This window comes from Archocentrus centrarchus, chromosome 12, assembly GCF_007364275.1.
Source record: "Archocentrus centrarchus isolate MPI-CPG fArcCen1 chromosome 12, fArcCen1, whole genome shotgun sequence".
NCBI classification, from domain to species: Eukaryota; Metazoa; Chordata; class Actinopteri; order Cichliformes; family Cichlidae; genus Archocentrus; species Archocentrus centrarchus.
Window position 1 is genome coordinate 17,043,143 of NC_044357.1, and position 15,086 is coordinate 17,058,228.

The 15,086-nt window shown below is 44.7% G+C and overlaps 1 protein-coding gene across 1 annotated transcript in view; it reads left to right on the plus strand.

Moving 5' to 3' along the window:
* The window catches only part of ank1b (ankyrin 1, erythrocytic b), an 83,752-nt gene that overhangs the window by 59,493 nt on the left and 9,173 nt on the right, over positions 1–15,086 (plus strand). The window contains exons 30-37 of the mRNA XM_030742023.1: positions 4,166–4,262; positions 4,399–4,627; positions 4,908–5,036; positions 6,628–6,747; positions 8,779–8,863; positions 10,050–10,124; positions 11,980–12,111; positions 12,497–12,655. Coding sequence (XP_030597883.1) covers positions 4,166–4,262; positions 4,399–4,627; positions 4,908–5,036; positions 6,628–6,747; positions 8,779–8,863; positions 10,050–10,124; positions 11,980–12,111; positions 12,497–12,655 — 1,026 coding nt within the window. The remainder of the gene's footprint in view (positions 1–4,165; positions 4,263–4,398; positions 4,628–4,907; positions 5,037–6,627; positions 6,748–8,778; positions 8,864–10,049; positions 10,125–11,979; positions 12,112–12,496; positions 12,656–15,086) is intronic.

Sequence of the window (15,086 nt, forward strand, 5' to 3'; positions counted from 1 at the left end):
TCCTGACTACCTCCCAGCTCAACCAAAAAATCCTTAGGTCCCACCTCTAGCACACGGAATGGACCATCATAAGGAGGTCGAAGTGGAGAACGGTGCGCGTCATGGCGGATAAAAATGTACTTGGCAGACATCAGGTCCTTTGGCACATATGACTGTGGAAGGCAGTGATGCGCCGCTACTGGGGCCAAAAACCTATCATTCCCCGGGAAAACCGGCCTGCTCCTTTTGTCGGCCCCCGAAGCAGATGCACCAGGAAGGAATTCCCCTGGAACCCTCAAAGGCTGGCCCAGGACCAGCTCAGCTGAAGAAGACTGCAGGTCCTCCTTAGGTGTCACACGCAGGCCCAGCAGGACCCAAGGAAGGCGGTCAACCCAGCTGCTGTCCACCAGCGCAGCCCGTAAGGCAGCCTTCATGGTACGGTGGAACCTCTCGCAAAGGCCATTGGCCTGCGGGTGGTACGCGGTAGTGCGATGGAGTCTGACGCCAAGGTTCTCCGCCACTGCAGTCCACAGCTCAGACGTGAACTGAGGACCCCTGTCAGATGTCAAGTCAAGCGGTACGCCAAACCGAGATACCCAGGAGGAGACGAACGCACGAGCAACATCTGCTGAGGTGGTTGACGCCAAAGGAACTGCTTCAGGCCACCGAGTCGTCCTGTCCACCATTGTCAGGAGATGGGTGAAACCCCGGGAAGGGGGAAATGGACCTACCAGGTCTACATGGACATGTTCGAACCTTCTCTGGGGTATGGGAAAGTGCTCCAGAGGGGATTTGGTGTGTCGTTGCACTTTGGCGCGCTGACAAGCAACACATGAGGAAGCCCACGCCCTGACCTCTTTCCGGAGGCCGGGCCACACAAACTTGGCCCCTACCAACTTAACTGAGGCTTTAACTCCTGGGTGCGAAAGAGAATGAACTGCCTCAAAAACCCGCCGACGCCAGCAAGCAGGAACCAAGGGGCGAGGCCTGCCCAATGAGACGTCGCAAAGTAGGGTTACGCCACTATCCTGAAATGAGACATCTTCCAAACGCAAACTGGACTCGGCCACCTTAAAAGCCTGAATCTCCGTATCCGTAAGTTGGTCGGCAGCCATGGCAGAGTAGTCCACTCCCAAATGCACAGAGCTAACCTGCGCCCTGGACAGACAGTCAGCCACCCGATTACACTTGCCGGCGACGTGCTGAATGTCAGTGGTAAACTCTGAAATAGCAGAAAGCTGCCGTTGCTGCCGTGCAGTCCATGGTTCTGAAACCTTTGCCATGGCAAATGTGAGAGGTTTGTGGTCTACAAAAGCGGTAAAGTCACGGCCCTCAAGCAGGAACCGGAAATGACGCGTCGCGAGAAAAAGGGCAAGGAGCTCCCTGTCAAACGTACTGTACTTTCTCTCCGCATCCCGAAGCTTCCTGCTAAAAAAGGCGAGGGGCTGCCAAGCACCACCCACCCATTGTTCGCACACGGCCCCGACTGCAAAATCGGAGGCATCGGTAGTAAGGGCAACAGGCGCCTCGGGAGACGGGTGGGCCAGCAGGGCAGCGTTGGCAAGAGCAGCTTTGGCACTGTCAAATGCCTGCACCCGCTCAGGTGTCCACTCTATCTCTTGGTTGCCTTTCTTGCCCTTAAGTGCATTGTACAGAGGGTGCATGAGGTGAGCAGCCCGGGGGATGAAACGGTTATAAAAGTTCACCATCCCCAAAAACTCCTGCAGGGGCTTCACTGAGGAAGGGCGCGGAAAAGCAGAAACCGCCTCCACCTTAGCGGGCAGGGGAAACGCCCCTTGGGGCGAAACGAGGTGTCCCAAAAACTCTATGGCCGGCAGACCGAACTGGCATTTAGCTGGATTCACAATCAAACCGTGCTCACTGAGACGCTCAAACAACTGGCGGAGGTGCACTGAATGCTCCGCGGCGGAAGGGCTGGCAACCAGTATGTCATCCAGATAGACGAACAAAAATGGCATACCACGCAAAACGGAGTCCATGAGGCGCTGAAACGTCTGTGCCGCGCCCTTCAGACCGAAGGGCATTCGCAAAAACTCAAAAAGGCCAAAAGGAGTGATAACCGCGGTCTTGGGCACATCACGCGGATGGACAGGAACCTGATGGTATCCCCTCACCAAATCCACCTTTGAAAAAATAGTTGCCCCCGCAAGATGAACCGAAAAATCTTGAATGTGGGGAACCGGGTACCTGTCATTAGTCGTCGCATTATTAGGGCGCCTAAAATCCCCACAAGGGCGCCACCCACCGTCAGCTTTAGGGACCATGTGCAACGGGGACGCCCACGGGCTGTTTGAGCGGCGCACAATACCAAGGCGCTCCATGTTTGCAAACTCCTCCCTGGCTATCGCTAACTTCGCGGCATCGAGACGGCGTGCACGCGCAAAAACCGGCGGACCCACAGTGGTAATGTAATGCTCCACACCATGTTTAGCTACGGCTGCAGAGAAGGTGGGAACCGTGAGGGTGGGAAACTCGGCAAGCAAACGCTGGTACTCATCACCTGTGGCAAGCATGTTAGCGAGGGGCAGGGGGCCAGGACTACCAAGTGTACAGGGGTAGGTATCAAAAGACACAGCATCTATCAAGCACCTATTCGCTACATCGACCAACAACCTGAAAGCACACAAGAAATCAGCGCCGAGTATAGGTACTGACACAGACGCTATCACAAAGTCCCAGTTAAACTGACGTCCCTTGAAACACACAGTCACCAACCTCATTCCATATGTGCGAATGGGGGTACCGTTCGCCGCGTCCAGCAGGGGTCCGTGACATTGTCCCAAGGCGTCCGCAGCTGAAGCCGGCATGATGCTACGCTGAGCACCCGAGTCCACAAGCAGACGGCGTCCCGAAGCAGTGTCCTCAATGAAGAGCAGCTTGTCCGAGCTGCCAGCGCACACAGCTGCTAGTGAGCACTGGCCCTCTCGTTTCCCTGGTGCTGGAAGATACACGGCGGAATGCAGCGCTTCGCCTTCACTCCGAACCGGCGATGATAGAAGCAGAGCACGCTCTCCTTCCTCCGGCGCTCTGCGACGGCGGCCACAGCACCAGCTTCTCTAGTCTCCGTCCCTTGTAGAGCCGCACTCGGTAAAAGTGCATGCACACCGGAATGCCTGGATGCCAGCAAAATCTTGGGGGGGAGCTGGCGCAGGAACAGATGTGTAAAGAGAAATGAAGCGTCGCCCGGGCCGAGCAGAGCCAGCATGTGCTCCATCAGCTCGGAGGGTTTACCATCTCCCAAGCCATTCAGGGACAACAGGCGATCAGCCCGCTCTTCGTCTGAAAGCTGATAAATCCGCAGCAGGTTCTCCTTCAGCGCTCCATACTTGTTAGCAGGCGGCGGGTTCCGGAGCAGTCCCATCAGCCGGCGGGTAGAAGCAGAGTCCAGCGCCGCGACGACATGGTAATACTTGGTGTCGTCTGAGGTGATCCCGCGGAGGTGAAACTGGGCCTCCACATGCTGGAACCAAGGCTCTGGATCGTGCTGCCAGAACTCCGGGAGCTTGACCGTGGCCGCAAAAATAGCGGGAGAAACGGCGGCGGCTGGTGAGGAAACAGCGGCCGCGGCCGTTGAGCTGTCGTCAGCAGACATGTTCTTTAGTCGGGGTCACCAATGTAGGAGTCGGTGGAAGGAGACACGAGCAGGTATGTAGTCTCAGCTTTATTGGCGGTAAAACTCACAACAAGCTAGAACTCAAAATATAACTCCCTCCAAAGGAGGAGTCAAGCCCTTTTATTCCAGGCCTCTCTCTCCCGCCTTTTCCAGATCTATTCCGGTCTCTCTCTTCGCAATAAGAGCTTGGGGCATTCTGGTGTGAAATGTGCATATATGTGGCCACCACACAGTGAACTTATACGATTGCTGAAATCTTAGTGTGTTTACAGGGAGTAGGGAAAAGCAGTGAGCAAAAAAATGCCCTGAAGGTCCAAATAAAAGGGATGCTAAAAAACTCAATGCAAATAGGAAAAAGCTATACAGGATGTATATATATGTATATATATATATATATATACACAAAGGAGAGTGACTAGCTAATTGAGAATAGGCGGGAAACCTAACAAAGACAGGATGTAAAACTGACAAGGGTTCTAATAGGATAACATAATGGGGCAGTTTTTTCCAACAAGCTTTCTCATCATTACTCTTGTGGTTCTCGTGTCTCAGGTGGAACAGCACCAGCTCAGTGGGAGGACATCACTGGAACCACCAAGCTGATGTACGCCAACAACTGTGCCAATTTTACCACCAATGTGTCTGCAAGGTGAGCTCAGTAGTGATCAGTGTGAGCGTATTACCAGTCAGCTTTCCTTTCCTGCACTCTTGTATACATCTGGATTTAAATCAAATTTCCAGCTGTCTTTTTTTTTTTTTTAACCGTCTTCTCCCACCATATCCAGATTCTGGCTGGCAGACTGTCCACGTACAGCAGAGGCAGTGACTTTTGCCAACCTGCTGTACAGGGAGCTAATGGCAGTCCCATATATGGCCAAGTTTGTTATTTTTGCCAAGATGAATGAAGCACGTGAAGGACGCCTGCGTTGCTACTGCATGACAGATGACAAGATGGACAAAACTCTGGAGCTGCATGAAAACTTCACCGAGGTGGCCCGGAGTCGAGATATCGAGGTCAGCACTGGGGCGAGATCACAGAAAGCAAACTTGTAATGGAGAACGTGTGTTTCCTTTTAGGTTGTAGAAAAAGATTTGAATGATCTGGTTTTGACTGTGGCTATTCAGAAGTTATGCTTAGTGTATGCATTCAGAAGTGATTTCTGAATGCATACACTAAGTATGCATTCAGAAATCACTTCTCTTTAATTTTTTTTTTTTCATAATAGAGTCAATTTCCCAATAATTGAAAATAAACAATTCCAATTTTTTTCTATTTATGTTACATTTTCCACAGCTAATGGAGGGCATGCCTCTTTTCCTGGAGTGTTCTGGGAACTTGGTGCCCATCCGCAAGGCCACTCAGCAGCCTCGAAGCTTCAGCTTCCAGGCCTTCAGAGATAACAGACTGCCTGTCTCTGTCAAGGTCTGTCCCCAGCTGCTTGTTCATATGCCTGCTTTTTTATCACTTGCCACGAGTTGCTACATTATTGTGTGTGTGTGAGTGTAAAAGTGTGTTTGTTCGGTTTTTGGGGTCAGTATGTCAAGAACCCTCGCACCAGTTAGATTCCCTCATGAGCACCTGCCGATGACGAACACCCTGTTCGTGTGGTGGTTTTTGTGTTTGCTTTTCAGTCTCATATCAGCGATGTAAACACGTAGATAACAGTGCAGTGCTGTGCTCTCTCTGCAGTCATTCACAGCAACACTACACCAAGACACATTAACACCATTTCTATCAAACAAAAAGTCTAGTCCTATATGTGATGTAACATGCAAAAACCACTTTTCATGTTCAAGTTTCCTAAAATTTCAAAAATTCTAGATAAACATCAAAAAAACTGATTTTACTCATCTACCTTTGTTTGTTTTCTATGAATCTTTAACTTGAAGATGTCAAACTGTGTCCATTCTTTGCACTATTGGGGTTTAGTAATGATGCAGGCGGATAAATACGTAGAGCACATTTATTAATAAGTGAATGTCTGATAAAAGCTCCACTGCGTTTATAGGAAATCGCAATCCACACAGAGTTACTGTTAGAGGCTAAAGACAGAAAAGTTGCCAGCATGACTAAGGGGGCAGGTTTCACTGGCTGACTGGCCAAGTCACACCCATAGACATCATTTTACTTTTATTTAGATGTAGAGGTAATAATAAACCCCCAACTGATTTGATAGGGTGCTATCTTTATTTTTTACGTGTGTCCCTTGCATTGATGTGAAATTAGTTCTTTGTCAAAAGCATCATCTGTTTTTTCTGCTTTATATTGATGACTTGTGTATTTGTTCTCATACTGACCGTATATGTCCATATATATTGTGTGTACAAGCCTTTCCGTGCCTGTCCTGTGACCATATTTATATGATTCCCATATCACTGTTTTTCCATTCATCTGTGTCTGTTGGTGTGACAAGTACTGTTCAGAAACAGCTTGATGAATACTAGTAGCCGAGCAACAAACAACTTACCTGTCTAGCTGTCAACTCTCTTGGGTAATTGTTTGCATGTCCTGTGACTCCCTCACTTTCTTTGCCTGCCTTCCTATCTTGCGGCCTTGCCTGTCTGTACGTGTCTGTCTCACTGTCTCTCTTTCTCTCTCTCACGGTCACTCTGTAACTGTCTGGTCTGACAGACGTCCAGGTAAAATGTGCAGGTAAATCTCTCCCTCTTGCCTGCCTGTGGACTGCTTCCATCCCTGTTTCCCCCTGCTTCTCGTCCCATGTTACTGCACCACGTGCTCAGGACAGTTGTTGAGGGATCTAATACTCTTTTTGATCTGTTTTTTTTTCCTCCTGCTCATCTTATCTCCCTCTATTCTATCTTTTCTGCTACATTTCTCTTCCCTTTCTTCTCCGCTCATCCTTCTCTGTTTCTTTCCTATCCCTCAATCTCTGTTCTCCTCCTCTGCCTTGCTCCATATTCTTCTTTTCCTCTTTTCTCTCTCTCTCTCTCTCTCTCTCTCTCTCTCTCTCTCTCTCTCTCTCTCTCGCTGCCTGTCTTTTCTCTATGTTTAGGTCAGAGACAGCAACAAGGATGCCACTGGGTTTTTGTCTTTTCTGCGGAAGTGCACCAAGTATGAGGACACGCAACACGTACTGTGTAACCTCAATATAGCCATGCCACCTTGTGTCAAGGTAAGAATTTGGTTGCATATGCATGCATACTGTATCCATTATTTTGTTCTTAGAGAGGTCTCACTATGTGACATTTTCCCAAGCGATGGTCTTTTTTTGTTTTTTAGGTTGTTCTATCAAACTGAGGGTTATCCATTACTAGAAAGTAGTATGATTTGTTTAAAATGCTTATATTGTTATAATTCTATAATATATTTATTAATTTTATATATACTGCTCAAAAAAATTACAGGAACACTTTGAAACCACATCAGATCTCAATGAGAACAAAAAATTCTTGCTGGATATCTATACTGATATGAGCTGGGTAATGTCTTAGGAATGAAAGGATGCTACTTTGTTTGATGGAAATGTGCTTGTATGCATGCCTGACAACGTTGGGGCATGCTCCTAATGAGACAATGGATGGTGTCCTGTGGGATCTCCTCCCAAATTTGGACCAGGACATCACTGAGCTCCTGGACAGTCTGAGGTGCAACCTGGCATTATCAGCTGGACCAAAATATAATGTCCCAGAGGTGTTCTATTGGATTTGAGTAAGGCAAGCATGGGAGCCAGTCAATGGTATCAATTCCTTTATCCTCCAGGAACTGCCTGCATACTCTCGCCACATGAAGTCAGGCATTGTCGTGCACCAGGAGGAACCCAGGACCCAGGGTCTGACAATGGGTCCAAGGATTTCATCCCGATACCTAATGGCCAGGTTGCCTAGCTTGTAGAGGTCTGTGCGTCCCTTCATGGATATGCCTCCCCAGAACATCACTGACTCACCACTAAACCAGTCATGCTGAACAATTTTACAGGCAGCATAATGGTTTTCCAGACTCTTTTATGTCTGTCACATGTGCTCAGGGTGAACCTGCTCTCATCCATGAAAAGCACAGGGTGCCAGTGGTGGACCTGCCTATTCTAGTACTCTATGGCAAATGTCAGGGTCCACAGTGCTGTGCAGTTTGCACAGGACCCATTAGATAATGTTGGGCTTTCAGGCCACCATCATGAAGACTGTTTCTGATTGTTTGGTCAGAGACATTCACACAAGCAGCCTGCTGGAGGACATTTTGTAGGGCTCTGACAGGGCTCATCTTGTTCCTCCTTGCACAAAGGAGCAGTCACTGGTCCTGCTGATGGGTTAAGGACCTTCTACAGCCTTGTCCAGCTCTCCTAGAGTAACTTGGACTGTACTGGAAAACACAGCAAACTGCCACACGTATTGATGTGCCATCCTGGTAGAGTTGGACTACCTGTGCGACCTCTGGAGAGTCCAGGTATCACCTCATGCTACCAGTAGTTACATTGACCCTAGCCAAATGCACAACTAGTCATAAAAACAGTCAAAAAAGATATTAGTGATCTCAACCTGTAAAACTATTCCTGTTTTGGGTGTTGTCTCATTGTTACTCCCCTATTGCACCTGTTGTTAATTTCTGAAGCTGAAGCTAATTAGCAACCCTCTCTGCTATTTAATTGACCAGATCAATGTCCCAGATGTTTTATTGACTTGATGCTATACTCTATTTAAAAAGTGTTCCTTTAATTTTTTTGAGCAGCGTAGATTGAAACAGATTTCTTTAGAAAATAAATGCCAGTACTGCATACATACTTACACAAATAAAGAGTTGGTAAAGTCAATGTCAGTATACAGCATCAATTAATCCTTTTAATAAAGGGTTGGGCCACCTGACAGGAGTTAACTTTGTTTGTTAGACCTTTATGATGATTTGGAAATCTAGTTCCCTAGGATTTTTATACTTTTGGACTGACAGACTACCTTAAAGGTATGGAGACTCCTTATTTTTTTTAAGGTTTGACATGTTTCATCCACTCTGTATTTTACCTGGATTACTATTAACATGGCATATGTATTAATAAATATCGTACAGGCTCTCTTTTAATGTCAACCATCATTTCTCCAGGAGTCTGCCTGAAGTGCTACATTTAATTTTACATGGGTCAAACACTGTTCGTTAAATGTTCCAAAGTTCTGTGTTAGACAATTAATTATATTGTAATTCTTTATAATTTTTTTAGGTCGTTGGGAGTGAGGAGCGCAGACGAACTTTAACCCCTCTTGCTCTGAGAGAACGCTACAGTGCGCTGAATGAGCCGGGTGTGGGTAAGTCCTCCAATGCCTGACCGTTCAGCCCTCTCCAGATATACATCTCCACCAAGCGGAGACGGGCACTGAATGTTGCATTGCCCCTTTACCCACAACCCTGCTTCTTACTCTGCCCTTTCTATTTTCCCGTTTCTGTCTCGTGTGCACGCATGGCACAAAGACTGAGCCTTGGATGCAATGCACTGCTCTACAGTATCCCACTAAGTTATTTGCAGTGCAGTTCGCGGAAACGTATTGAATGTGCAGCCACAAGATGAGCAGCAGCCCCCCAACGTGACCTGAAATGGCTCCGTGGCACATGGCAATTTAGCCTTTTTCTGTGCTGTGTGTCCTGGTAGCTGCAACAATCGATGAATGACTTCTGTGGTTGGTTTTGCATGGCGCTGGTGTCTCCACTGCGATTTCCAGCGGCATGGCAGCAGATACTGTCAGCATTAGCACTGTAGCTTAGCACTAAGAATGGGCAGGACCTCGCAGTGGAGCAAGACAGATGAGCCCTTATACTGGCCTGTGGTAACTAAAGAGAGTCAAAATGACCATTCTGATTGGTTTAAATGTTGCTGATGGCGAGTGAGGGTGAATGAAAAAAGGCCTTTTCTGTCTATCAAATACACAGCGCTGCTATATTGCACCTCAATCTATGTAATGGTTACTGAATGCTAGCTATATGGTTAGTGGGACAAGCATCTAAATGAACCCCAAATAATGGCCTTCCCTCTTCAAATGGCGCCCTAACCCTGAGGATTATATGGATAAAAAATACAGTGTTGTTGGTATTGTTTATTCCCTCCAACACAGCAATGCTTTTGTCAAGGTAAGTATTGCAACTCAACTATTTTAGGTCCAGATGATAAATTGAAACCACGAGAAGAAAAGGAATCAATACTAGCCACCTTTCAGTAAGATTTGCTTCAATAATATCTATTCACTAAGTCTAAAAAAAAATCATCCTATTTAAAAATATATATATTTTTCCACACAAAATCTTATTTGCAGTTTATGTTCTCATCAATATCTGTTAGATTATGCAGTAGATACACTAAAGTCTCAACCAGAGTATTGCTTTCACCTTATTACAACTTCTTTTACAACCTGTTTTACTTTGGTAACATACTTTCTCTTTTACATGTTTCTAAACTGCCTGTTTGTTTTTTGTTTGTCCGTTTGTTTGTTTTCTCTTCAGCCACAGTGAATGCCATGGAGAGGACTGAGCTCAAAATCAACATCATTTCTGAACAGCTGGGTTTAAGCTGGGCAGGTTAGTCACATTGCTAATTAGATTCACATGATTGATTGATCATCAGCAAGTGTGAGAACCTATAAAAGCAGAATTTTTGGCAGTTTGTTGGTCTGGAGCATTCTGCGTGTTAACACAATGCTACAATCTTCAACATCCCAGCAAATTCAGCCAAAGGTCAGACCATGCAGTACTCAGAGAAACAGCCAAGAAAAAAACTAAAGAGCTACAACTCAGACTTTAGAGGTCTAAGTTAGCTTGTTAAATGTTAAAGTTCGTGACAGCACAATTAGAAAAACACTGCTCCTCCAAGGATGGCTTGTTGGAAAGGTTGCCATCATGTTCTTTCTAAAAAAAAAAAGGAAAAAAAAAGAAAAGAAAAACATGGAAGCATGGCTTAGGTTTGCAAAGTTACACAAGACTTCTGGAACAATGTCCAGACAGACCGAGGTGGAGATGTCTGGCCATTAGCACAAACACCTCATGGTGTTGGAGGTCTGATGATTTGGGCTTGTTTTGTAGCCTGGGTACCTGGGCGCCTTGCAGTCACTGAGTTCACCTCGAACTCCCCTGTAAACCAAAGTATTCTAGAGTCAAATGTGAGGCCATCTGTCTGACATTTAAATCTTGTCTGAAACTGGATCACAAAACAGAACAATGACTCCAAGCACAGCAGCAAATCTGCAACAGAATGGCTGAAAGAGAAAAGAATCAAGGTGCTGCAATGGACCAGACAACGTCCAGACCTAAACCTGACTGAACTGTTGTGGCAGGACTTTAGGAGAGGTGTGCATAAACAGATGCCCACAAACCTCAATGAACTGAAGCAATGTTGTAAAGAAAATTGGGTTAAAATTCCTCCACAATGACAGGCTGATAAAGTCATACAGAAAACAATTACTTAAAGTTATTGCTGCTAAAGATGGTTCTTCAAGCTGCTGAATCATGGGGTGTGCTTAGTTTCTCACAGGACTTTGTAGATTTCCGTGAAAACTTTTTTTTCACGTGACTTTAGTTCCAGGGTCTGAATCGTGAAGCCTTAAAATTGGATCTGTACTTATGGACAGCAGGGGTTGTCGCCACTGGTTGCAAAAAGAAATGTGGTTGTATCAAAGTCTATGGGAACCCTTGGTTCTGTTGCTCTCAGTAAACTCTCAATAAACACTTTTATGATAAGTCTCAAACGTTAATTTTTCAAGTTTGATGCAACATGATAATACAACTAGAGGTTCGTTATATGGTTCCTGTTAGTGTCAAATTGCTCCAGTATTAGTGTCCCTCGGTTTCTCAGACAGCTCAAAGCTTTGCTCATCACATCCTGTTTAAAAACAGCAAAATGGCAACTGAGAAAAGAAAACTCATTAACAAGTGGGTTAGTGAGTCATGGTGGCTACATATATCTTTTATATGTGGTCTTATTACAGTGGTTCCCATAGTGTGGGCCACTCCCCCCTGGTGGGCTGCAAAGGTATTGCAGATGGGCTGCTGGAACAATAGAAATTCACTTTGAAATTACTCACAAGTATGCAAAGTTATGTATTTATATAAATGTATTTATTTAAATAAAAAGTGAATTAAACTAAAACTAAAACAAATATTAGGGATATTTCTGCCAGTTGTAGCCAGTCCAGATCAGTCACACTGCCCCTGCTCATGGTTTGTTCTTCCCATAGACCACACTACTGCTGACCAGCAGCAACCCACAAGTCTTGCTATTTTGTGTTATACTCTAAACCAAATTTGTTAATATATCACAAAACTGGAGATGTGCCATCATAATAACATCATTTACCTAATCTGTGATACAGTTATATTTTGACTCACCGGTATAAATATCTGCTGTATTTTTCTCTCTGTTCTTGATTGTATCCTTTAGAGTTAGCACGAGAGCTTCAGTTTGGTGTGGATGACATCAATAGGATCCGTGTGGAGAATCCAAACTCCTTGCTGGACCAGAGCTCTGCCCTGCTCAACCTGTGGGCCAGCAGGGAGGGCAAAAGGGCCAAGAGTAAGTTGACACTATATTCCTATAAAATTCAAAGCAAATGATTGAAACTGTGCCTATAAAATGTTTGAGATTTTTTTAGTCTTCCATCTCCTGCACACTGCCAGAAAAGATATGCTACTTTCAGTCTGGCTTTGTTTAATAATCCGCTTTGTATTTATAGAAAAAAATAACCTTTTCTGTTTGTTTGCTTATTTTGTTCTTGTTACTTATTACTCCATATGTGCTATAGAGAAACAAAGACACCTTCATCAGCTCGCCTTCATACAATATTTAAACCTTTAACTAGTGCAAATATTGCAGTGAGCAAGGCCACTGTGCATGTGGCAAATATCTAGAAAAATAGTCTACTGATAAAACGATAAAATGTGGAACGTTTGCCTCTCAGTGGAGAGCCTCTACACTGCTCTGCGGAACATTGATCGTGCAGATATTGTAACCTCTCTGGAGGGTCAGGCTCCACAACCAGCACCCGGTTCTTCAGAGGAGGGTGCCTGTCGGCCCAGTGACCGTGACTCCACCTTGCTGTCCCCCAGCGTCATTAATGGTAAGATACACAAGCACATCAAGCATCCGATACACAGGAAATGTAAGATTCAGGCCAACATTTTTTCAATGAATTAGCCCCTTACAATTAATTAGCAAAAATATGGTGTGCCTTTATTTTGTATTTAGTCATGACATCTTATTAACATGAGGCTGCTGTAACAGTTATTAAATAATTTGACTTCTCTAGTTGGATGTGATTTTAATTACTGAACAAAGGGTTAATTAAATATGGAATGAATACTTTTTATATTAATTGCAAGACTGATGTTCTCATGATGGTCTGTAACTGTCAGAAATGGAAAGTTTACAGGAATTTCCTTTACAAGAAGACAGTAATCAGAGGCTCAATTTACTGCAGTGACCAAGTGCAGTATCTGGTGTATTTGGTCATTTCTAGATAGAAAAATTCAGACAGTATCAGGAAATACTCAAGCACATGGTAAAAAAAACAAAGCAGGATTCAGCAAAAAAAGTATTGCAGAAGTCTAGAAATCCAATAATGTGATTAAAAAAAATCTGAGACAAAAATTCTTCAGCACAAGAAGGTGAGGCTTTTGTTCTCATTTACTTTCCACCTCTGAAAACCTCCTTGCCTTCTCTGAGTCTGGGTAACAGCCACTTTACCTTGTCTCTGTTGCCCCACAAGAGATCACGGACACAAGGCCATCGCGCCTAGTGCACAAGCCACGCGTTATTAGACCCCCGTTTTTCAGAAGGGGTAAGTTGAAGGGAACTCGGGTTGCATGGTGGTTTGCTGCTCATGACCTGTACTGTATATGATGATGATGATGATACTGATAACGATGATTCTCAAATAATGTTTTTGAGGTCTGAGGAATGGCGTCATTTTTCCACCATGAAGCAAGCCTTTTGCAGCATGCAGTAACACCGCCTCTCCTCACTGGGGGCACACATCATTATTATTTTTTTACTTTTTATGTTTCACTTTTTCTCACCTCATACTTCAGCCCTGAACATGATGGTATTTACTCTTCTTACTTATTACGAGAAACGAGGATAGGTCCCTTTCACTCTTTCTGACAGGAGTTTAAGTGTAAGACATTTAAAGGGCAAACAGCCAACACGTAACATATGGGTAATTCCTCCTTTTTATTACCAATGTTTGAGATTGTTTAGATTACAAGTGGGTGTATGTGTGGGTCTGTGCGTGTGTACACATACATACGTGTGTGTGCATACACGCCCTCTCGTGTGTCCTGTCTGGGATGGATACACTAGTCAAAAGTGGCGCTGGTACACGGATGATAGTGTGCTCTGGGCCTCCATACCTTGTTTCTATCCCTGCCTCTTTCTTTCTCCTTCTTCTGTCTGAGAACAAGATAAAATTTCACCTGTCACGTTGTGCTTGATTGACAGCAGACATTGGTCCACAGCGACAATGTTCCTGCAGTCTTGAAATTTTATCTTTTCCTCAGGACCCTGTCCTACTTTCTTTATTTTTTTTTTCACTGAACCTGTGACATGTCATATCTGCTGCCCAGCCGCCCCGCTCCTTCTCCTCCTCCCTTCTCCTGCTCTTCTTCCTCCTCACAGCTCTTCCTGTCCGACCTCTGACCTCATATGACCTCATGTTGACCTCTGGGCCTCCTCTTCTCTTGTCATCTTATTTTCCCGCGCTCCTCCCTCGTTCAGTCGAGTGGGGACCCTCTCCTCCTCTTTAAAACAGCTCTGTGTGTGTACTACAGTTTGTGCATGTGCATGCTGCATGCTTTGCTGTTCCAGTATCTGCGCATGTGTGTGTGTGTGTGTGTGTGTGTGTTTCAAACCGAGGCTGAATTTATTCAAAGTCAGCCAAGAATATCACTTCATGTAGCCCAGCTTGAAAGGAATTCATTAATATTTTTTTCTTGTTTTTACACATTAAATGTTTGCATGACCTTTCAAGATACTAGGCTTAGTTCAGTATTTTAGTTATGTAAAAATCTTTTAAAATAAATTTTTACCCCTGTGTGTGTGTGTGTGTGTGTGTGTGTGTGAGAGTGAATAAATTTGCGGACAGGCTAAAGTTTGCTGTTTATGACATCTTTATGTGCATGGCATGCTTTCAGTGTATGAAGTTTTCTTCACAGTGTAAAATATTTCTTCTGTTCAATGGGTGTACTTCTGTCTTGTTTTTAATGCTATATTAACAAACAAATGTTTCCTTTTTCTTTTTCCTCTAAAATAAATTGTGTGTTTTTCATGCTATGCTATAACACATGGTCAACTGCATAGCACATAATGCTCAACATACAATGTTGCCGCGACATAAAGTCCTCATTCATGGGCAAAATAATTGCGTGTAAAACAAATATTTTTAAGAAATTACGTTTTTTGTAGTTTGATAGTTTTTAAAGATTTGATTGGCAGTTACTTTATGTAAAAATTAAGAGATAAAATCCACTAACTAGTTAAAAAAATGATTTAAT